This window comes from Onychomys torridus, chromosome 21 (assembly GCF_903995425.1).
Source record: "Onychomys torridus chromosome 21, mOncTor1.1, whole genome shotgun sequence".
Taxonomy (NCBI): domain Eukaryota; kingdom Metazoa; phylum Chordata; class Mammalia; order Rodentia; family Cricetidae; genus Onychomys; species Onychomys torridus.
The window spans coordinates 46,294,417-46,317,043 of record NC_050463.1 but is presented as its reverse complement, the minus strand read 5'-3'; the positions used below and the strand labels follow the sequence as shown (position 1 = coordinate 46,317,043).

The 22,627-nt window shown below is 48.8% G+C and overlaps 1 protein-coding gene across 1 annotated transcript; it reads right to left on the bottom strand.

Annotated features, from left to right (window-relative positions):
- Positions 1–3,852: 3,852 nt before the first annotated feature.
- Positions 3,853–20,995, bottom strand: E2f6 (E2F transcription factor 6). The gene is made up of 7 exons (XM_036171362.1): positions 20,631–20,995; positions 14,853–14,907; positions 11,962–12,178; positions 10,815–10,970; positions 8,825–8,939; positions 5,975–6,122; positions 3,853–5,231 (listed from the first exon to the last, which is right to left on the bottom strand). The coding sequence occupies exons 1-7, from the start codon at positions 20,979–20,981 to the stop codon at positions 5,191–5,193; spliced, it is 1,083 nt and encodes a 360-aa protein (XP_036027255.1). The 5' UTR covers positions 20,982–20,995; the 3' UTR covers positions 3,853–5,190.
- Positions 20,996–22,627: the final 1,632 nt, after the last annotated feature.

Genomic DNA, 22,627 nt, shown 5'->3' with positions numbered 1-22,627 from the left:
AGTTCCAGGTTTGCCAAGGGATTTTTGTAAACTCTGGTTTGATGAGGATGTTCCGAATGGATTATTCTTTCACTCTGGGCTGCAGAAAGTGCTGTCCCCACCTACATCAGTTAAGATGGGTTAGATTATATTGCAGCTAAAATGCAACACATTTTATGGCTTGTGGGGACTGGCAGAGGATCTGTTCATGCAGTCGTTCGGACATTGAGGCCAACTGTGGCGCTTGTATCTGTTGGATGAGTGGTCTGGAATCTCTAACTGCCTCATAGTCAACTGGCTGAAACTAGTTCCAGCTCTTAGTCCTTGGAAGGGGAGAGCCAGGGCTTGCTAACTGTTGTAATGAGCACTACATCCTCTATCTATCCCGCCCTTCTTCAGGAGCAGAACTCCTAGGTGTTAGCCAGGCACATGGCTGTGCCCACGTCAAGATTTCATTCTAAGTCCATGTTAAGAAGTGGTCAACACAGTCAGTTTGAGCCTGCAGAAGCCCTGGTGGTAGTTTGAACATAATTGGCCTCCATAAACTCATAGGGAGTGGCACCATTAGGAGGCATGGCTTTGTTGGAGTAGGTATGGCCTTGTTGGAGGAAGTGTGTCACTGTGGAGGTGGGCTTTGAGATTTCCTATGCTCAAGATACCGCCCAGTGTCACAGACCACCTCTTGTTGCCTTCTGATCAAAATGTAGCCATTCGGCTGAAGAGATGGCTCAGTGGTTAAGAGCACTGGCTGCTCTTCCAGAGGACCTGGGTTCAATTCCCAGAACCTACATGGCAGCTCACAATGGACCCAGGGAATCGGATACCCTCACACAGACATACATGCAGGTAAAATACCAATGTATATAAAATACAAATAAATAATAAAAAAAAGGCAGTCAGTACCATGTCTGACTGCATGCTACCATGCTCCCTACCATGATGATAATGGACTGAACCACTGAACTATAAGTGAGCTACCTCAAATGTTTTCCTTCATAAATGCTGCCATGGTCAAGGTGTCTCTTCACAGCAATAAAAACCCTAACTAGGGGCTGGAGAGATGGCTGAGAGGTTAAAGCATTGACTGCTTTTCCAGAGGTCCCACGTTCAATTCCCAGCAACCACATGGTGGCTCACAACCATCTGTAATGAGATCTGACACCCTCTTTTGTATACATAATAAATAAATAAATCTTTAAAAAACAAAAACAAAAACAAAAAAACAACCCTAACTAGCACAGGCCCTAGGAGCTCTATCTCCTGTCTTCACCCTTCCTGTTGGCTAGTATGCGGAGTGGCTGGGTGTCCTTGGACTCTGAGGTGATCTTGGTAGTGTAAGACAAGCATGGCATCACCTGGGGGGGGCCTTGAAGGAAGTGAGTTTTCATCTCTGGATTCTGTACACACTTTAATCTGGTCTGAACCGGTGACTTGGAGACTTTTGTTATTGGCAGCTGCGTTGAGTCCTTACTGGCAGTGTGGGGCTCCTCTGCAGTCTGTAACAGCCTTTCCCAGGAAACCACTTCTCTTCCTCTTCCTGGTGCTGTGTCAGCTGTTCAACACAGAAACCCAAGACAGTCAAGATCTCATCCCTGAGACAGGTGTGGTGGCCATACTTTTAATCCCCGCACTCGGGAAGCAGAGGCAGGAGGATCTCTGGGAGTTTAAGGCCAGCCTGGCCTACAGAGCAAATTCCAGAATAGCCAGGGCTCCATGGAGACCCTGTCTCACACAAACCATCTCATTACTGATGGAGGTGACTGGGGACATAAACTTCAGGTTGGTGGACATGTGGGCCTGACATGTCACCAGGAGATTGGACTGGGTACCTGCTTGTTATTTATTGCTTTAACTTGGGCTTCTTGACCCAACCCCACTGATGCACTAGACAGGAAATCTACCTAGGTTTATCATGTGACACCCCATCCTCTACTTCCAGATGTCAGCAGCACCTTAGTGATGTACCAAAAGCATTCTAGACTTTGCTGAATGTCCATGTCCAAGAGTGTGTGCATTAACTACAGTTGCATGTCCCACCCACATAAATGTTTTTTTAAAATGTCCACATGTGTTGTATAGTATATGTGAAGGCCAGAGGTTGACACTGGGTGTCCCCCTTGGACACATTCCATTTACTTTTTTTTTTTTTCCGAGACAGGGTTTGTTTCTCTGTGTAGTTTTGGTGCCTGTCCTGGATCTCGCTCTGTAGACTAGGCTGGCCTCGAACTCACAGAGATCCGCCTGCCTCTGCCTCCTGAGTGCTGGGATTAAAGGTGTGCGCCACCACCACCCGGCTCCCTTTTACTTTTAGATGCAGTGTCTTTCTCTGAACTTGGAGCTTGATGTGACTAGGCTAGTTGGCCAATGAGCTCCAGGGATCTGTTCCCGCCTCCTCAGGGCTGGTGTGACAGGGATGTGCCACCATGCCCAGCATGTCATGCAGGTGCCAGTGATCCAAACCCAGGTCCTCATGGTTATACAGCAGACACTTTACTGGCTAAACCATTGCCTCAAAACAACAATGTGTATTTCCATAGACAGAAGAGCTGGCCAAAATGATAGGACCTGTAACCTTTGGTTCCTCTTTTTCTGACTGATGGGAGAAGTCAGGCCCTTTTCTTGCGAGGGTGTCTGATGCGAGGAGGCAAGAACAATACCCAAACATTCTTCACGGAGACCTAACACTAGACTACACTCGTCCATCACTCCCTTCTTTTGCTATATGGTAGAGAGCCATTTCCCTAGGGCTGCTGTGAACACTCACTTGGAAACACTTTACAGAAGGCCCTAACAAGGAAGAACAGAGCCACTGTTCCTCGTGGGTAAGTGGAAAAAGAAGGGACCATGTGTGGACACATGGACACTCAGACACAGTGTCCTCAGGAGCCCGTGGCAGATCACAGGGGGTGGCCTAGTCACCAGAAGTAGAGTCAATAGCATACACACGGGGAGCAGTGGAGGAGAGGCCTGAGAACCAGCCTGCAGGACCCCCATTTCATCAAGGCTAAAAGAGGCCAAACAACAGCAGAGGACGGAGCAATGGAGACACTTCATTTAGACACACTCACAACTTGGAGAGGCTCTTGTCCACAGGATTTCATGTGAGCCTAACCGTGTGCCCAGTGCCCGCTGCGTGCCATGGCTTGGAAACCCCCGCTCGCCTTCGCTAGTGCTCCCTTTGAACCCTGACACCACCTGCAGCTTTTCCCCTCCCATTTTTCTTCCCTGTGTTCTCCCACCCGCTCCTGGGACCCTCCTCCTCGGTGGGACTCTGACCAGGTGAGCTCCTCCCTCTCCCATCTGCACTCTACAAAGCTCAGCTCTCCCCTGGCCTCGGACCTCGACACACGGATGTCAGAACTTCCCCCTTCCTTCAAACGGGTCTACGGTGTAACTGTTCCCCACTTGGCTGTTCCTTGTGCCTTCCCTGTCCGGTCAAATCATTTAACTCCATCCAATGAGGAGACGGAGTAGCCTCTAAGCCAGCACTTCTCAACCTGTGGGTCACGACCCCTGCGGAGCCAAACAACCCTTTCTGGGGGGGGGGGGTCGCCTAAGGCCATCGGAAAACACAGATATTTACGTTGCGATTCATCACAGTAGCATGAATACAGTTATGAAGTGGCAACGAAAATGATGTTATGGCTGGGGGTCACCACAGCATGAGGAACTGTATTAAAGGGTTGCAGCGTCAGGAAGGTTGAGAACCACTGTGCTAAATCCTTTCTTTGGCTAATTTCAAATGACCTTTTTTACCTACGAAAGGAAGGGACATTTGGAGGCCAGACATACTGATTACCAGTAGTTTCTGGGAGTCTTGAAGCACACCAGCAGAGACTGTGAGTCAAAAGCACCAGGCAGTATTATTTTTTAAATACTTTAATTTTGGATCCCTACTTTTCTTCTTGTATACATGGTCATTATTTTGAGTTGCTTCAGATCTTTTGTAAATCAAGAGAGATTTAACATACTAATGATGTTCCGCACACTCCTGTACAACAAGCCAGGTTCCATCAGCCCCACGATGCACTCACCCACTCACTAGTTTGGAGACGTTTATTGGGCACTTGATATGGACTAGGTGTGGTGCAAGGTTCTGGGCACAACTATGAAAAGGTTTCTCATGGGGCTCACAGTCTAGTGGTAAATTACTGAGTAAACTGAGGCACAGAGAGAGGCAAATGACTTACCCACTGAGGTAGAAAGAGCTAGGCGCTAGGGAAGGAGGGATGAGAGCTGGTGCACGGGCAGGGCACAGTGCATGGGAGCACAATCCATGGGAGCATAATGCATGGGAGGTAAGCCCCTCTGACTGAGGAGCAAGGCGGCACACAGAAACACATTAGGAAATCTGCTCGAAAAAAGCGTGATAATGCTTTTAGTTTCACCAAATTCACACTGAGGTGAACTGATCCGGTGCCAGAGGGCATTTCCGTACTGGCCCCCAATGCCTTGAGGCACACCACCATTCTACTGGGACACAGAGACTCTGTAGGCAGCTTAAAAATCAAGAAGTATCCGACTCCAATTGCAGCACTGGGAACCGTATGAAAATACTTTAAGTGAACCTAAATATACAGTGGATCTGTGAAACTAATACACGTAAAACTTTAGAAAACTCCCCTCACCCCCGTCCAGAGGGTTCGAATAAGTTATTGATCCTGAAGTAGAGATCTGCTTGTCATTTTTCCTATATACAGTGTTTTGGCTGTTCTAGGGTAGAAGTGTCACCCAGGCATATTTCATGAGCAATCTAGACATGATACAGATATATACAAAGGCGCCACATTCAGCCGTGTGTGTGCACACCTCACCAGCACACAGCACCTAACCGCCAATGTGAGCCAGTGTAAGGCAAATCTTCTGAGAAGCGAACACCATCCATCAGGGAAGGGTCGAGTCCATGACCAGCTGGGTAGCTGGCTGCTCTCGTGGTATTCTTTGTGATGATGTGATTTCAGGAGGCAGGAGGTCCATCTCACTGACAGAAGGCAGTGAAGAAGTATCGAAAGCTAATGTGAACGTGGACACCATCCAGGGACCTAGCAGGAAGCTACTTAAGGACACTGCTGGCCTTCAACGCTGTGACGAATCTAGAAGAACAAGCGCACTCCACGAAGACTTATTGCTGAGGATCAAACCAGTACATAACTCATCCACGCGGGATGCTCCAAAACCCTTCATCGCTGTGCGCTGCTCCCAGCCGCTCGCTCACTTTGAATGGTTCTTCACCTCACTGAGAGGCTTGTCTTCTGAAATGACACACACAAGGAAACTGAGTGAAGGCCGGAAGAGCAGCTGGGCATACGATCCAGCATTGTAAAGAAATGAAGTCCTCTGGTCAAGAACCTACGCTCACACCAGTGGTCGGAAGGGTCTCCTCAGGCTCACAGAATGGACGGCAACTCCGGCCCGTCGTTGGAAAGCACCGCCAGAGAGTGCAGACAGCTTTCTCTGGCCAGAGCCTACCAGCTGGTCCCCGCCCCCTCCTCTCCCAATCGACTCTCATGCTCCTAGTCACAGAGTTTTGGGACAGGCTCTCACTGTGTAGCTGAGGCTGACCTGTAATTTGGATCTTGCTGCTTCAGTGTTCCCAGTGGGGATCATGGGAGTGCCTTACACCCGGCACAAAAATATCTTAACCAGAGGCTGGAGAGATGGCTCAGCAGCGAAGAGCCAGGGCCAGGGTTCTTTTTTAGCACCCACACCTGCTGGTTCACAAGTGCCTGTAAGCCCAGCTCCGTGAGATGCAATACCTCTGGCCTCCAAGGGCACCTACACTCATGTGCACACATAAGTGCCTGTAAGCCCAGCTCCAGGGGATCCCATGCCTTTGGCCTCCAAGGGCACCTGTGCTCATGTGCACATACCCACATGCAAACATACACACAATTAAACATAGACACTTCATAAAAACTTTAAAGATATGTATTCAAGTTACAGATCACGTGATAGAACCTTAATGCTTCTCTAATCACAAAGTCGGCATGCTTACCTTTCTCAGCACGTTCTGGACATTTGCTTTTAGATGGAGAGGCCTCTACTCCATCGGCCGTTTTACCACTCGGGTGGTTCTGTTCAACTTCACACAGATATACATCGATGGGTCCTTTGGTGCTCCTGATATGTACTGTGATTGAATCCTAGCAAGGGACACAGAAGCCGTCGAGGTGAACACGGGCATCCACTAATCATAGTTTCTGAATTAACTTAAATTCTTGCGGTTTCCTTCCTCCTGTGCATTTGAGAAAATCACGTTTTCACCTGTCACGGCATCCTAAACTACTGGCCAATCTACAATTCAGACCTCTACTTAATCATGTAAGGCAGCAACAGTCTTGGAGCTATCGGATGGAAGCTGAGTCCCCGGATACCCCTCCCCCTTCTCTTCCCCTGGCGGGAGGGAACTCTGGAGTACCCAACTGTATTGTACAAGAAGGTGTTTGGGTTCCCAAACCAGTGCAGGGGTACTGAGGTCACAGAAAGGCTATTCTTCTGTCCAGTTAAAAGATGTAAGAGGAAAAGATGAAATCAAAACATGCCTCGTGTAATTTGAAATGTCATACACAGAGAAGAACCAGATTAAATGACTATTATCCTCTGGCTTCAGTTTTATTTACCCAGGAGCAAATTCCAATGGTTTTCCCGTAAGAAACTGAAAACATGACTGTTTGTATTTAGAGACTAATGAAGGGGCATTTTCAGTTACAATGGGAGCTGGCCTGTCTCTCTTCAGGTCCACCCTTTCCAATCCCCATGGACAGGCCAGTCTAGACTCCACTGTTTGCTCCAGCTCCATCCCTCTCTGGATGAGATTCTGCTTCTCAGAGACTCTAACCCTCTTATGTCCTTCCTGGGACCAGACAGGTGAGATGGGCCAACCACCTTTGTGCTTGGTGGCTGGCACGCCAGGGCAGATCTGGTTTAAACAGGAACCTTTTATCATTAAATAATCCAAGAATACAATGTTACTCCCAACTGGCAGTCAGCAGAAAGGACCTCAAAGTCCACTGGTCAGGAAGTCATTCTGTAAAGGGGATTCCTGGGGAACCAAGAGATGGCTCACAGGTTCAGGGTTTGGATGCTAGCACGCATGTCAGGATGATCACAACCACCTATAACTCCAGCTCCAGGGGAGCCAATGCCAAGGTCTCCAGGGGCATTTGCACTGAGGTACACATACCCATACACAGAAGTTTTCAAAAAACTGTAAGAAGGGGACAGAGGAGATGGTGCCTATTTCTGACTTTTCAGACTATGCTGTCTGAACTTAACTCTGCCATGGTGGCGTCAAAGCAGATGGGTGATATCTAACAGATGGCCTTGCTCCAGCAAAACTATTGACAAGAACAAGTAGAAAGTCAGAGCGAGTTGAAGGCCACTGTGCCAGCCCTGTAGTAGGTGCATGACCCCACGAGAGCCTGATGTCATCTGTCTACGGACCCAGGACACTGCCGAGAATAGCCAGCCCGGAGGACCTCAATCACAGAGCTCTAAATGGGACCGAGAGAGGCTCTGGGTGTGCTCAAATGTTCAGCGTGATTTAGCAATTCCGGTCAAGCAGCTCAGAGCACGGGGAGACCAACCCCACTAATTCCTGTAGAATGGATTACCATGCATGCCCCACAGAGAAGCCTTTCTGCAAGATTAGCGGCTATTTACAGAGTTTCAGCATCTGCGGAATACACTCATCCTGCACATGTGACGTGGACACTTGTCTAATCCAGATCAAACCGGGGAATGTCACCGAGGCACAATCTGAACGTGACTGGGGGAAAAGTGAGTGTTCCTTCATGACTGACGATACACTGTCAGGTAACAGTGTTCTGTGGGGACAAAAGAAAGGAGGATGGTGGGAATGATCCCAACCACCACAATGATGGTATGATGGCTGGCTATGAGCAGCATGGGGCTACCTGGCTGTCAGAATGCCAGGGGCCACCAGCTTTTGTCTGGACTCCCTCCTCATCAAGTGGCCTTCTAGTGACAATTACTCTCAACGCAAACCTTCCTAAAGCAGCTGGCAGCATATTTGAGGGCTGGCCTTATAGAGGCTCCCCATCTGTGACTCAGTGTTCTAGCTCATTCTTAGACTTTGGTGAGCTGGAAGCCAGCCAGTTCCCCGAAGCTCTGGCCGTGCCAGCTATTACTTTTGGAACTTGAAGACCAAGGCCAATGGAGAGGTTTCTTTTGTAGCCCGACAGGAGCAGCATAGCTGAGAGCCCTTGCAAGCCAAACTCCGCCCTAGCCTGGTCCTGCTGGTCACCGTGTGGGCTCCTGAAGCACACCTGCTTCTCTGTGCCTGGCTCTCCTCTGAGAAGGTTACGGGGACTTCCTCACTCACGGTTCGGCCAACAGGTACGCAGCTTGACAAGAACACAGGTGGGGCTGGAGAGATGGCTCAGAGGTTAAGAGCACTGACTGCTCTTCCAGAGGTCCTGAGTTCAATTCCCAGCAACCACACGGTGGCTCACAACCATCTGTAATGAGAGCTGGTGCCCTCTTCTAGCCTGAAGGCATATGTGCACTGTACACATAATAAATAAATAAATTAAAAAAAAAAGTCTTCCAAGCATGGCTGAAGAGATGGCTCAGCAGTTAAGAGCACTGACTGCTCTTCCAGAGGTCCCGAGTTTAACTCCCAGCAACCATCTGGTGGCTCACAACCATCTGTAATGAGATCTGGCGCCCTCTTCTGGCCCTCTTCTGGGATTCATGCTGATAACTCTGCAACCCAACAAACAAATAATTTTAAAAATAAAGAACACAGGTGACGAGTGGTCCCAGACCTGGCAGCTACCCCACCTCCCTCTTCAAATCCTTCCTGCAGCACAGCGCTACCTACTTCTCTGGGAGCTGGAACGTCCAGTCTGGTTTCTTCTGGCGCCTTCACTGCAATGACAATCTGCTCGTGGAAGGCTTGGATGCTGTGGATGTCCTGATAGGTCACGTACGCTAGTGTGAAACCTGGTCAAGGATCTGACAGACATCACCACCCCTCAGCCCCGCCCCTCTGCTTCTTTGAGGCAAAGCCTCACTATTTAGCTCTGGCTGGCCTGGAACTTGCTAAATAGACCAGGCTAGCCTTGAGCTCAGAGCTCTGCCTTTCTCTGACTCCCGAGCGCTGGGAATAAAAGATGTGCATTACCACACATGGCTGGATCACTATCTCTTACATGAATGCAGGTTCTAGAATAGCTTAGCTTTTATGGGGTGCAAACTTACAGTGAAGGGAAGCAGTTAGGAAACAAAACAAAACAAAACAAACTTCATGGTAATTATTATTTAAAAAAAATTCTTAAGATTTTATGGTGGCCAGGTGGTAGTGGCACACGCCTTTAATCCCAGCACTTGGGAGGCAGAGGCAGGTGGATCTCTGTGAGTTCGAGGCCAGCCTGGGCTACCAAGTGAGTTCCAGGAAAGGCGAAAAGCTACACAGAGAAACCCTGTTTCAAAAAAAAAAAAAAAAAAGATTTTATGGTGTTCTATAATATTTATAATGAAGAATTCGTTTAAACCAAATAATGATTGGAGTAATTTCTGGAGAAAAATAATAATAAAGTCCAAAAACTGAACACAAACAAATCTCATGAAGGAAATTATCCCCTTGTTCTTGGGGTACGGTGGGGTGGTGGGTAGATGTTCCAAATCCCCAGCAGATACCCAAAGCCATGGACCAATACCAAACCCTATGTATAGCACATATTTCCCCACACATACACTTCTACAGTGAGGTTGTATTTATAAATTAGGCAAAGTAGGAAATCAACAACAAGGGAGTGCAATTATACAGCATACCAAAAGTCATAATTTCTAGAACTTTCACTTAATATTTTTTAGGTCATTACCTGATTGTGGGCAACAGAAATCACAGAAAGCCAAAGCACACATATGGGGAAGCACTATGTTCAACTCTCTCCAATGCTATATCCAGTGTAAATATTCACTGTTCAGAGGTTAGTGCTAGCTCTTACTATGGAAACTTGAGAAAAAAGCACTCAGGGTTTGGTTAAGAATCCTCCAGAAGGCAGGGGGGGAAAAGTCTACAAAATGGGAGGAATCCACAGAGCGAGCTCACAGCACGACCCTGCCCCCACGATGTCTCTCTAAGCGCGTCTCTGTCACTGAACGCCTGTCAGCTCCTCCTCTGGTGCTGCCAGATACTTTCCATTCACCTAGAGCAGTTGTTCTGGCTCTCTTCCTCACAGACTCTGGCTGGCTGTGGCACAGCGAGCCTTGGCCTCGATGTCCGAAGATCTGCCCTGTGGTAGGTAATAGGATTCCACTGCCGTGGAGAGTGGAGGGGCTCAGAATTACCGACACTCACAGACAGCAGGACAGTCTGGGGGCCCAGGAGAGGCAGGCACGAAGGACTGGGACCCCCAGTCCCTGCCCCACAAGGCTTCTGCAGAATGATGAGCGCAGACGCTATTTCAGTGGCGGCATGTTCGGTTTCAGAAATAAGCTAGTTCACACACTAGGGAGAGCCTGATGTTCACAAAAGCTGACAAACATTCTACCACCCAGGATAAGACTCCAAAACAAAAAACAACACTCCTTAATGTCAAGAAGCAACGGTGAACTGGGTGTATCACAGCCAACCGTGCCACGCAGACTTGACCCTGGAGCACAGAGAGGGTACGGCCAACACGGATTGCGTGTGTGTGTGTTCGAGGACACGGCACTACACTTTTATGTACTTTAACCTTTAAGGGCCGAATTTTATATCCTGAATGTGAAAATTAAACCCCCAAGCTCTCCCTAATACGTTATCTACCGTGGAAGCAGAAAGTCTACAGAGGTATGGATGGACAGAGGTATGGAAGGAAGGATATCTTTCGTTCTCTTTGTCGTCCGTTAACTCCAACAGCTGCTGAGCGCAATCTTTAATCAACTCGTCCAGGGCGTCTTCCATCGCCGACAGGTCGGAGAGCTCTGCCTGCAGCTTCTTCTGCTGGGGCGCGGCTCCTAAGTTGTTCAGGTCGGATCCTCTGCAGGAGGGAACAGACATGCCATCAGCAGCTGCCAGGAGGGGAGCAAGGCTGTCTGAGGAGGGTGAGCGGGCTCAGTGAGAGCGTCTGCATTTCCCCTAACACCATCTCTGTGGTTATGCCCGTCCTCCCTCTTTTCTTGGGACAGGCTCTATGTCGCCTTGGCTGGCCTTTGAGCACAGAGGGCCACCTGACTCTGATTCTGACTAACACGGTACCGTACATGAAAAACGGTCTCATCAATGTTGCCCGTATTTTGTCCTAAACCAGTTTCCTTCAAGAAGCCCGTTCCTCGACCGTCCGTTTAGTTCTCTCATGATCTTTGGGTTTTACATCTGCCTACTGTACCTCTGAAGTACTCCAACGCTGGAGTTCTTTTCCCTAACTATACAGCTTTTTTCCGTGCATGCGCGGCTCTGTCTGTGTCTTATCTTCAGGCTTTCTTCCCATGAGATCCTTCCCAATCATTGTCAACTCTTTGGCGACTGCCTTCTGGACATTGAGTCTGTTTTTACACTCAGGGCAGTGTGCCAGCTCACCAGCACCACAGTCATACAGTATACCTGCTGAGAACATTGACACCTGCTCCTCTCCAGAAAGACCCAATCGAAGCCAAGAGGGGCTGGGTCTCTGGTTGTGTACTACACTGCCCCGTGGGAATCCTGTCTTCTGTTATTCACACTAAGGAAACAATTTTAAAAATCCCCTCTTTTATCAGATGTTTCACTCTTGTGATCTTATATGGAAAATTAATTAATTAATTAGCCACCTTATTCCGTTTAACTTCTCCACACTGTCCGAATGATCTACACCTAATGTTCCCATTTAGACCTGAGCAGTCACATACATTTAAGTGCACTTCGAGACAACAAGAAAAGCTTAAGGAATCAATCTTTGCCTAAGAAGAACCATCAACACCCCATTTTCTGTTCCCAAAGGCCTTTGCAGCTAGGCAGAGGTTAAGGAGAAGGAAAGACGGACAGAAACTCACATCCACCGTATGTGGTTCTTGGACTTCTTTTCCACCAGCTCGATGCCATCCAAGACGTTGGTGATGTCATACACGCGCCGTTTTCGGACACCCAGCTTTGTGGCCACCTTGTTTAAATCAAGGATGCCCCCGGGGGCAGATCTGACAAGATCCATGAACTTGCGAGTCAGGTACACCAGGGACACATCAAAACGGGGCCTCTTCACTTTCAAAGCCTCTGTAAACGACAGCACAGCACCGCGTGAGCCGACACGTCTCAGCCCTCTCGGGCGGCTGCTCAGTCCCTCAGGATCGGAGCAGACAGCAGCGACAGAAGCCCTGACAGTTTCTATGGAAACATTTCTCCAAGTGGATGCAAAGCGAATTGGCCTCAGCTGGTCTAAGCAAAGGCATCAGGTTTCAATAAAGGCTGGTAGGAGTTACAACTAATAATCACTTTTACAAGTCTCCTATCTCTTAAATTTCTGTAACCACCTCCACGCGACTTCTCAGGAATAGGGTTAGAAATGACTTCAGAACTAAATGCCTTCATTTCATACATATAATCTACCAACACACATTTGTGTGTCAATATATAGTTTTTATTCACTCTTCTTTGGGGCATGTTGAAGCATGAGCCTGGCTTCACAGATGCCAGGCAAGCACCTGACCACTGAGCAACATCCTCAGCTCATATGTGTAGTGGGTAGCCATTCCAGCTTTGATCTGGAAGTTCCAACCCCCAATGAGGTTTCGGTAACAGTCACGCCTACAAGGCGGGGCTGAGAGGATGCCGAAGACCCGGGATCTGGATGTGCCAGCTCTCTTGGTTGCGGGACCCTGGATGCTGGAGGTAGACTGAGCAGAGTTCTCCAGAGAACACTGCTGGACTGCGCCACACCTTTCCCAGACCCTGTTACCTATCCATTTACTTCTAAGTTACCCCACAAAATAAACTTCCCTTTAAACTATGTGGAGTGTCCTTAAAAATTTGACCAATACATATGTATGTTTTTTCCTTTTCCCAGTTTTAAAAATATTTACTTATTTTATGAGTGTTTTGCCTGCATATGTGTGCACTATATGTACGCACTATATGTATGCACTATATGTGTGTCTAGTGCTCACTGAGGTCAGAAAAAGGGATGGAGCTGCAGTGGCTGTGAGTCACTATGTAGGTGCTTGGGTCCCCTGGAAGAGCAACAAGTTCTCTGAACTACTGAGCCATCTCTCCAGGTACTCATACATATAGTTTTTAAAAGCAAAAGTAGGAAGATACCATTTTGTAATATGCTCTTTTAAAACAGTGATCATGATGTATGAATAAATGCACTTCATTCATTATTCTTTTTTTTTTTTTTTTAAACAGTTTCTCGGTGTAGCCCTGGCTGTCCTGAACTTGCTCTGTAGACCAGGCTGGCCCAGGACTCAGAGATCTGCCTCAGCCTCCCAAGTGCTGGGATTAAAGGGGTGCAGAGCATGCCCAGGTGTACTTCATTATTCTTAATGGCTGCACATTTAACTGCATGGAGAATCTGCTGAGTTATCCAAGTACTTGGGAACACGATATCGAACGATGTTTACAAGACAAGCCAGACTCCATTACTCTATTTTTATACTCACTCACTGGCTAGACGTTTATTGGGTACGTGTTAGTCTTATTAGCGTAGATTTAGCGCATTCCGAGGAGGGCAGCCAATTTATAAAGAATAAATCTATCTGAACATCTCTAACAAGGGCTGCTGTGGGGACAGCTCCCTAACCAAGAGAACTGCGTGGGTCTGATAAGGAGCCCCGCTATAAACAGTGGTATGTTGGGTGATAGTCAAAGTCTCTTGAGAACATGAAGGGCCACCTTTACTGGAGCAGAGAACTGGGGATACTCCCACAGGGAGATGCTCCCGCAGGGGAATGCTCCCACAGGGGGATGCTGGGAACAGCACATGGAGATGAAGCTCAGTGCTCCTCACTCCAAGGAGGGACAAGCAGAATCTGAGAACTGGGCGCACACTGGGGTCCAGGACGGAGGGGAAGAGGCAGTGAAGCCCAGACTGGGCTTGGGAGAGCCAGAACTGGCCGTCAGAGGCAGGAGTCTACATGGACAGGATGGAGACATGGGCTCCGGACACCGACTTTATTAATCGGCTGTTGAACCTTTCTGGGCTTCCGCCTACTCATTCCTGTTGGATGACAATCCGCAGCTGTGATCGGAAGCTAGGTCACTCATGCACACATGTCATGATCGGCTGGTGCAGGACAGTTGAAAGAAACACCTCAGAGGTCAAGCTGACCCCACCTGCTGCCCGGCCACGGGGGAGATGGTGGCGGATGCTGAGGGAAACAAAAGATGGTTTGTAGGATATACATCTGGGCGGCTGTAAATGAAGGAGTGCCCGTGATAAGGACCGAATCAAGAGGAAATCAATGAAGGGGCCATCGGTCACAAAGATCCTCCGATACCCTCAACGTGAACCTATGACAGAGTGAAGCCATCTAGAGGGAAGGGGCCACGAGAAACCACGTGGATAGGAGGCTATGGTAACATGAACCGCCACTGCACTGTGACGGGGTGAAGCCATCACTCCTTCCATGTATAAACGTCAGCCATCGAGGTATCCTTTTAAAGCTGTTGCTTTACTTCTGTTCTATGACCTTGGGTACACTCAAAACCAACCATGCTGCAGGGGTGGGGGTGGCGCACACCTTTAATCCCAGCACGTGGGGAGGCAGAGGGAGGGGGATCTCTGTGAGTTCGAGACCAGCTTTGTCTACAAAGCTAGTTCCAGGACAGCCAGAGCTACACAGAGAAACCTTGTCTCGAAAAACAAAACAAAGACAAACAAAAACACTAACCATGTTGTCCGTGTGACGCTCAAACTATAAAGCCCAAACCTACTGAGGAATCAACTTACTTCTCATGGACACATACTGTACATTTTCTTCTAGATTAATCCTTATTTTTGACGGCTGGAAAAAAAGAAAACAAAAATAAACTCAGCATTTTATAAACAGCAATGCAAATGAATTACTTTTGTTCTATGATACAGCCCCAACCCAGAGAGAGTTTCTCTGTGTAGCCCTGGCTATCCTGGATCTTGCTTTGTAGACCAGGCTGGTCTTGAACTCACAGAGATCCACTTGCCTCTGCATCTTGAGTACTGAGATTAAAGGCATGGATGACCACGCCAGGCCATGATACTGGTTTTTTTTTTTTCACCTTAAGTAATAAGGGTGAGAGAAAAGGAGTCATTACAAACTGTACCTGGTCTGTGACTACCCTAAGGACCAGCCCAGACTCAGGCCTCTCAGGCTGCGTGTACTTGAGTATGAATAAAGGAAGGCTGGTGGAACACTCCTACACTGACCACAGCAGGTGCTGGAGAGGAGATGGTAAAGGATGTCGGTTAGGACATGGCCCCAAGCCCTGAAAGGCTCGGAGACGTGGAATCTGTGGCACATACCAGTCAAGGCTCACCCTTGACTTTTTTTTTTTTGTTTTTTGTTTTTCGAGACAGGGTTTCTCTGTGTAGGTTTGCGCCTTTCCTGGATCTCGCTCTGTAGCCCAGACTGGCCTTGAACTCACAGAGATCCGCCTGCCTCTGCCTCCCGAGTGCTGGGATTAAAGGCGTGCGCCACCGCCGCCCGACTATTTAAGCCGCTCCAAACATGTGCTAGTCCACTCTCAGTCGGCCTAGCGTTCCCATTAACGAACAATAAGTCTTAAAAAAAATAATGGGAAGCAGTCCAATGATATGGATACAGTTAAATCCCTGAACAACCAGGAGAATGGTGGCAGCCCTTACCTTTCTGCCGGGTACTAACTAGGAGGCTACTGAGTCTGCCTAAAGTTCAATGGTGGCTTGCAATACATTTAGGACTTGGTTTTACACCCTGCCTAGGTACACGCTATGGCCAGGTGGGAATGGTCCAGTTCTGTAGCTGGGAAGATGACCAACCACATCAGGACCATGCTGACGTCTTTTTTAAACATCGGAGACCCACCAAAGACTTCTGAACAAGACGGTGACACAATCTCGCTCATGGTCTAGAAATGTGGCGCAAACGGGACCACATGCTAGCTAAAAGGCCCGGGGGTGGGGCAGCCAGAGGCCAGGTGGGCAACAGAGAAGCAGCTCACACCAGAGAGCCCCTGCAGATGATTCTCGTCACCTCTGACAAGGTGACGACATCTGGTAGCATGTTAATGTGAGATGACATCCTGCCACAAAACCAGTTTAGGACAGTCTAAAATGGGAACGAGCACGTGGCCTGCTGGGTGTGCGACCCCGAAGTTGGACGCTTCTCCTGTGGGCAGGGACCAGCTCTCAACACTACTGGCAATGGCATCCCACATCAGAACTCTGAAGCCGTCCTGTGAGATCGACCACAGACAAGTGTGACCAACTGCCACTGCTATTTTTATCCTTCTCCAAACCCAGGGATGGCGACTGAAACAAGGTTTTTTTTTTTTCTTTTTACATTTATGTATATTTTGTATGGATGTGTCACGGTGTACACGTGGAGGTCAGAGACAACTTTGTAGAGTCGGCTCTCTCCTTCCACCATACATTTCTTGGGTTTGAATTTGGCAGACTTGGCAGCAAGCGCCATAACCTATTGTGCTGCTATCTTGCTGGCTTGCAAGGCTTTCTGAGAAAGGGCCTCGTATAGCCCAGGCTAGCCTCAAAACTCAACCTGTCCCTAAGGATGGCTTAGAATTTCTGATCCTCCTGCCTCTATCTCTTGAGTGTCGGGATCACAGGTATGTACCCCAATGCCTGTTTATTTGGTCCTGGGGATGAAACCAGGATTCTATGCAAACTAAGTAAACAGTCTACCAACTGAGCCACACACTGCAGCCTCACAGCAAGGTTCTCGAACAGAGTACCGGAGTAACAAGCCCAGCCTCCTCACACGAATGTGGAAAGCGTGTCAACAAGTATTCAGAAGTGTTACTATGCACTCAGAGCTGCCTAAGGCAGATGCTTCCTTTTTTTAGCCTAGAGTAGCAGGGTCAAGCTCTGCAGAGACTACCTCCCTATCAGCTGCCCATTTGCTTTACAGGGACAGCAGTTCTGCTTTCACAGGCTGGTATGGGGACAGCATGCCAGTGAGACATTAAGAAAAGATGTCTTCCCCATGTCCCGTACTCTGCTATAAATGCAGGTACATTATACACTGCCCCCATTGACAGGAAAGATTCCAACCCCATTATTCATTTCCTTCCCTGTATATGAAATCCCTCCTTCTTCTGAAACAGCTGCTGCTGCTGCTGCTGCTGCTTCTTCTTCTTCTTCTTCTTCTTCTTCTTCTTCTTCTTTTTTTGAGCTAAGGATCGAACCCAGGGCCTTGCGCTTGCTAGGCAAGCACTCTACCACTGAGCTAAATCCCCAACCCTGAAACAGCTTCTTGCTATGATGTCCTGGCTAATTCTAGAACTCCCTACGTAACTCAGGCTGTTTTGGAATATGCCATCCTCCAGCTTCAGCCTCCTGAATGCTAGGACCGCATTAAGTGTGCTCACCACACCTGGCTAACACTCTGTGAAGACATTAACCCATCTTGCTGTCAGATGGACAGAGGGCAGAAGCCCTTCCTCTCCCCCCCCCCCCAAAGTGGACACTACTAAAGACCTCAGGACTTCCAGAGAACACTCAGCAGTGGCCTTGATGAGTGAGTTACCCATGTGACACGTTCCAAACTCCTCCCTTGCTGCTCCATTCCCAGTTAGAAACTTCTGTGTCTCCATCTGGGAAGACACAGGGGAGCATTACCATCCCCTGGATTTCTACGGCTTTAAGTTCCTTTGGAATCTTCTCAGTTTGGAGGGTTGGGGTAAGGATGGGGACAGCCCAGGTTGGCCTGGAACTTGCTATGCAGCTCAGGCAGATCTTTAACTTACTACCCTTCTGCTCCTGCCTCCCACGGACTGGCATGTCAGAGCAGGGCTGCCACACCAGGCTAGAAGCTTTAGAGATGGGAGAGAAAAATGAAAGGTGACCTGTAGAGACTTAGGTCCCAGGCACTGTCTCCAAAATGGTTAATTCTCTCTATGCAGAGGTTTCTCTGAACCAGCTCCCTGCGTGGGAGCAACACTCCTTCAGGAGCTCAGAGAACACTGATCTCTCCAAGGTAACTGAATTCATGTCACCCATCTTCCCTAACTTCTAATGTGCAAACCAACTCTACCTCCATCCAGGGCTATTTTCTCCCTGCTCCAAAGCCCAGATCAGGTTTAAGTCATTTATCCTGGCAAGAAACACCCAGCAAAACAAGTAACCGTTCTGCACACCACTTATTAAATTTTAGCATCTTTTTTAGTCAATTAAAAAACTACTGACATGTTAAATCGCTATTTTACGGGCAAGAGAATACAGAGTCCCCACTTTATTAACTCCTTGCTTAATCGTTTTGTGCACAGCCAGATCTTCACAATAACATGAAACAGACAAATACACAAGCCCTGCAGAGAACACAGCAGTGAGCACAGAATGCTCTAGGGCGCACAGATGATGACTTGAGGCTAAAGACATTAGTCTAAAGACAAGTTAACCATGAATCTGGATTTCAGACACCTCCACATGGAAATGTATGCACCGATATCAGCTTGAGAAAAAAAACGAGGCCGAGGACAGAGTCCAGAACCACGGAAGAAAAATTTACAAGAAAAACCTGGAGCCAGATGATGTTCAGGGGTTTCTATCCTGACCTGGGAGCTCTAGGGAATCACAACTAATTCCTGTGGCCAAATGAAGATTAGAAACACGCTTTCGAGAGATCATCAGCTACAGGTGAAGTATACATCCATCAACAGTGAGGGGCAGTGACAGCGGCAGGAAACCGGTCTGGATGGCATGGAGTGCCCAATAGCAGCTGAGGGCAGGAGAGGCAGCTACTGAGGTTAATTATTTCAGAGACTGGAGGGGGAGGGGCAATTCTGGAAAAGATAAACGTCAACAGCCATGCCTGCGGAGGGCTGACTTGGGCAGGGTAGGTATGGCTCCACTGAGGTGGGATGTGAGAAAGAGGTGGCTTTCCTAGGCAAGGGGGACCATGAATCTGGCTTCAGAGGTAAGAGTTTGAAATCTGTGCTTGGAGAGATGGCTGAGCAGTTAAAAGCTCTTGCTGCTCTTGGCTGAGTTCAGTTCCCACCATCCACATGCCGGCTCAGAACCACTTGTTAACTTCAGCTCCAGATGATCTAATACCCTCTTCTGGACTCTGTGGGCACCAGTACACACGTGACACCCACACAGACATAACTTTGTTTTCCCCTTAAGTTTTAGATCTTAGTAGGGACATCTAACACACAGTTGGAAAGCTCTGGGAAAGTTGTATGGATTTGGGAGTTACGTTGAGCCGACTGAAATCACCAGATTGGATAAGAATATCTAAGACTTCAGAGGACATTATCCTCTGATGCAGTATGAAAAGTTAAGTGCAGCCGGGCAGTAGTGGCGCACAGCTTTAATCCTAGCACTCAGGAGGCAGAGGCAGGCAGATCTCTGTGAGTTCAAGCCAGCCTGGTCTACAGAGTGAGTTCCAGGACAGCCAGGATTGTTTCACAGAGAAACCCTCGAAAAACAAAAACAACAAAAAAAGTACGTTTTTTTGTTGTTTTTCTTCCCCAGTGTGACTACCAAATCCTGAAGAAACCAACATGGTTACAGGTCCCAAATCAGGAGTAGTGAGTGAGTGATGACCTCCATGAACACAGTGTAGAGAACCCTGGATGGCACCCACATGTCTGAAAAGGAAAGGGAAGGAGACAAGGGGCCCCACCGTGGCTGTGGAAAACACAACAGAGAATTCTCCGTCAAGAGGGAGTGGCTAGTTGTTACACAAGATAAGGTGTGAAACAGATACAAGTGACAGAACTCTTATTTAGAACAATGTTACAGAGTGCTTATGACCCAAGTCCCCAGCACTGTGCTGGGGGGTAATGCAAGATCAAGCGGGTACTGAGCAGAAATCACCTTTTTAAAAGAAGGGTAAGAAACTGGGGGGAAAGGCTGTCACTTGCAGTCATGCTGAGGTTCCTCCAGCTTCCTCATTACCTAGCCACAGGCTAGTCACACAACATCTGTTCTGACAAACTCTAATAACAACAGTCTCAAGATTCGTGTGAGGAGTCAGACAATGCTCATGAACTTTCTGGCACGGGACTGGCCAGAACGGCTTGGACACTGCTTGCCTTGGAGAGAAAACAGCGATCGGGAGAAGCGGACAAAGGACGGATGCGGCTGGGGCCCTGAGAAAGGTGGGAAGCCCAGAATGGAGGGAACTGTCGCTCTTTCATTTTCCCGTGTCAAACAGCAGAGATGGGCGGGCGGGCGGGCGGGATCGCTCAGTTGGTTAAGGCACTTGCCACCAAGCTTTTACAAACTCAATCTGAGTTTCATCCCGCGAACCACAAAGGTGGGAAAACCACAAAGCAAAGAAAAAAGACTTCCCCCAAGTTGCCTTCTAATCTCTACACGCGCCTCGTGGAATCCATGCGCCCGCCCGCCCGTTCACGCACAAAGTAAGTAAATGCAATAGAAATATGGAAAAAGCAGAGGGACGGTTCGAGGATGGGGAGCTGCAGGGTGCGCCCCGGGGCACCAGGCGACCGGGTGCAAGAAGGCCCGATCGCTGCCAAGAGCGCGTCCCGCAGCAGTGACCCCCCGGTGGTCCTGGCCCGCGCTCACCAGTAGGCTCTCCACGTTGATGGGGTCCCGGCAGCGGCGGCGCACCGTCTCCTGCGCCGGGTCCACCAGCAGGCTGGGCAGTCTCCGCGCCGGCCACTGCTGACTCATGCTGCCCCGCGCCCCTCGCGCCCCACGCGCCCTCCCGCCTTCCCGGGCGGCTCGGCGCGCGCGATCCCGGCTCCGCGGCCCCTTCGGCGCCGCCCCGGCCGCCCGCTCCACCCACGGAGCACCGCGGCTCCACCCACGGAGCGCCGCGGTCCCACTCGCCCAGCGATGCGCTCCGGTACGGAACGGGGGAACCCGGGTGACCGCGGAGGAGCTCAGGGTCCCGGGCCGGCCATCTTCCCGCATGCGCAGTGCGCCGGCCCTTGCACATGCGCACCGCCTTCCGTAGTGCTCTCCCGCGCACACGGGTCCTCGCCTGTGGCTGGCGCCCGGGTATCCCGGACGACGGATCCTCGGAGGGGATGGAGAGGAAAAAGAAAGAGGCGGAGCAGGGATTCCCGGGGACCGGAGCGGGCGTTCCCGAATCCCCGACTGGCAGACTGCAGATTCTCAGCTCATTCCCAGTCACATCGGGTGATGACTGTCGGGGCTCCCGGTACGCCTCAAATGATGCTTAGCACATGTTCATAAACAAGCCAACCTGGAGGGACCGGAAGGCGCATGCTTCTAAGCCCAGTGCCATAGAGGCTGATACAGAGCGATCGCGTGCTTGAATTCGAAGCCCGCTGTAGTAGGCGTTGTCTCAAAACCACAAAGCCGCTTCCCCTTTTTATTTGCTGAATCCGTTTTTGATTCCTTATTGTGTCAGGTGTTGGACTAGGCTCAAGAAGATACTGTGTTGAATATGACGACAGACTGGATCTCAAATTCCAGCGGAGGAAACAGATAAAATATTTTAACCGGGTGCCTGGAGAGACGGCTCTGTTTTTGAGAGCACTGGCTGCCCTTCCAGAGGACCCTAGTTCAATTTCCATCACCCACATGGTGGTTCACAACCATCTGTTAACTCCAGGCCCAGGGGATCTAATGCCCTCCTCTAGTCTCCACAGGCACCAGGCACGCATGTGTTATACAGAGATACACGCAGACAAAACACCTATACATACAAACTAAAAAAAAAAAAATGACCTGGAGCTATATAAGGTATGTTTTCAAATCATAAGATCTTAAAACAGTTGCTAAAATCTTTCTGTGCCTTAGTTTCTGAATTTGTAAAGCGGGGAGTTCCTACTGAATAAATTTGCTGTGGAGATCAAACGACTTAATGGATGATTTACTTAAATAGAGATGGGTACCTTTTTGTCTGCTGGAGACAGGGTCTCTATTTCTGGCTATGCCGGAACTTCCTGGAACTCAGAGATCCTTCTGCCTCTGCCTCCCAAGTACTGGGATTAAAGGCGTGCAGTACCACACCTGGTAAGACATATACACTTTTAAAAAGATTTGTTCATTAAATAAAATTTTTTAAATTATTTATTTTTATTTTATGTGCATTGGTGTTTTGCCTACATGCATGTCTGTGTGAGGGTGTCAGGTGCCCTGGAACTGGAGTTACAGACAGTTGTGTGTGTGTGTGGGGGGGTGCTGGAAATTGAACCTGGGTCCTCTGGAAGAGCTGTCAGTGCTCTTAACTGCTGAGCCATCTCTCCAGCCCTGTGAGTGACCCTGTCTTAAAAAACCAAAACAAACAAAAAACCAAACTACCATGTAGAATATTATTTTAGTTGTGTTACATTGGTTTATGCTGTGGAACATTTGTTTAATGATGCAAAGATGAGTTGCATTTTTTTTTAATGTTGCATTTGTTTAACTCAGTGAAGCTGTGATTCTTTGTCTGTCTAAAACACCTGATGGTCTAATAAAGAACTGAAGGGTTGGGGATTTAGCTCAGTGGTAGAGCGCTTGCAAGCCCAAGGCCCTGGGTTTGATCCTCAGCTCCAAAGGGAAAAAAAAAAAAAAAAAAAAGAACTGAACGGCCAATAGCAAGGCAG

Coding starts and splice junctions, on each gene's coding strand:
- E2f6 (XM_036171362.1), bottom strand. CDS start 20,981: ATGCGGGAAGATGGCCGGCCCGGGACCCTGAGCTCCTCCGCGGTCACC. Junction 6,123..8,824: donor ACGTTCCAGCTCCCAGAGAA/GTAGGTAGCGCT, acceptor GTCCCTTGCTAG/GATTCAATCACAGTACATAT. Junction 5,232..5,974: donor TCCAGAACGTGCTGAGAAAG/GTAAGCATGCCG, acceptor GTGTCATTTCAG/AAGACAAGCCTCTCAGTGAG.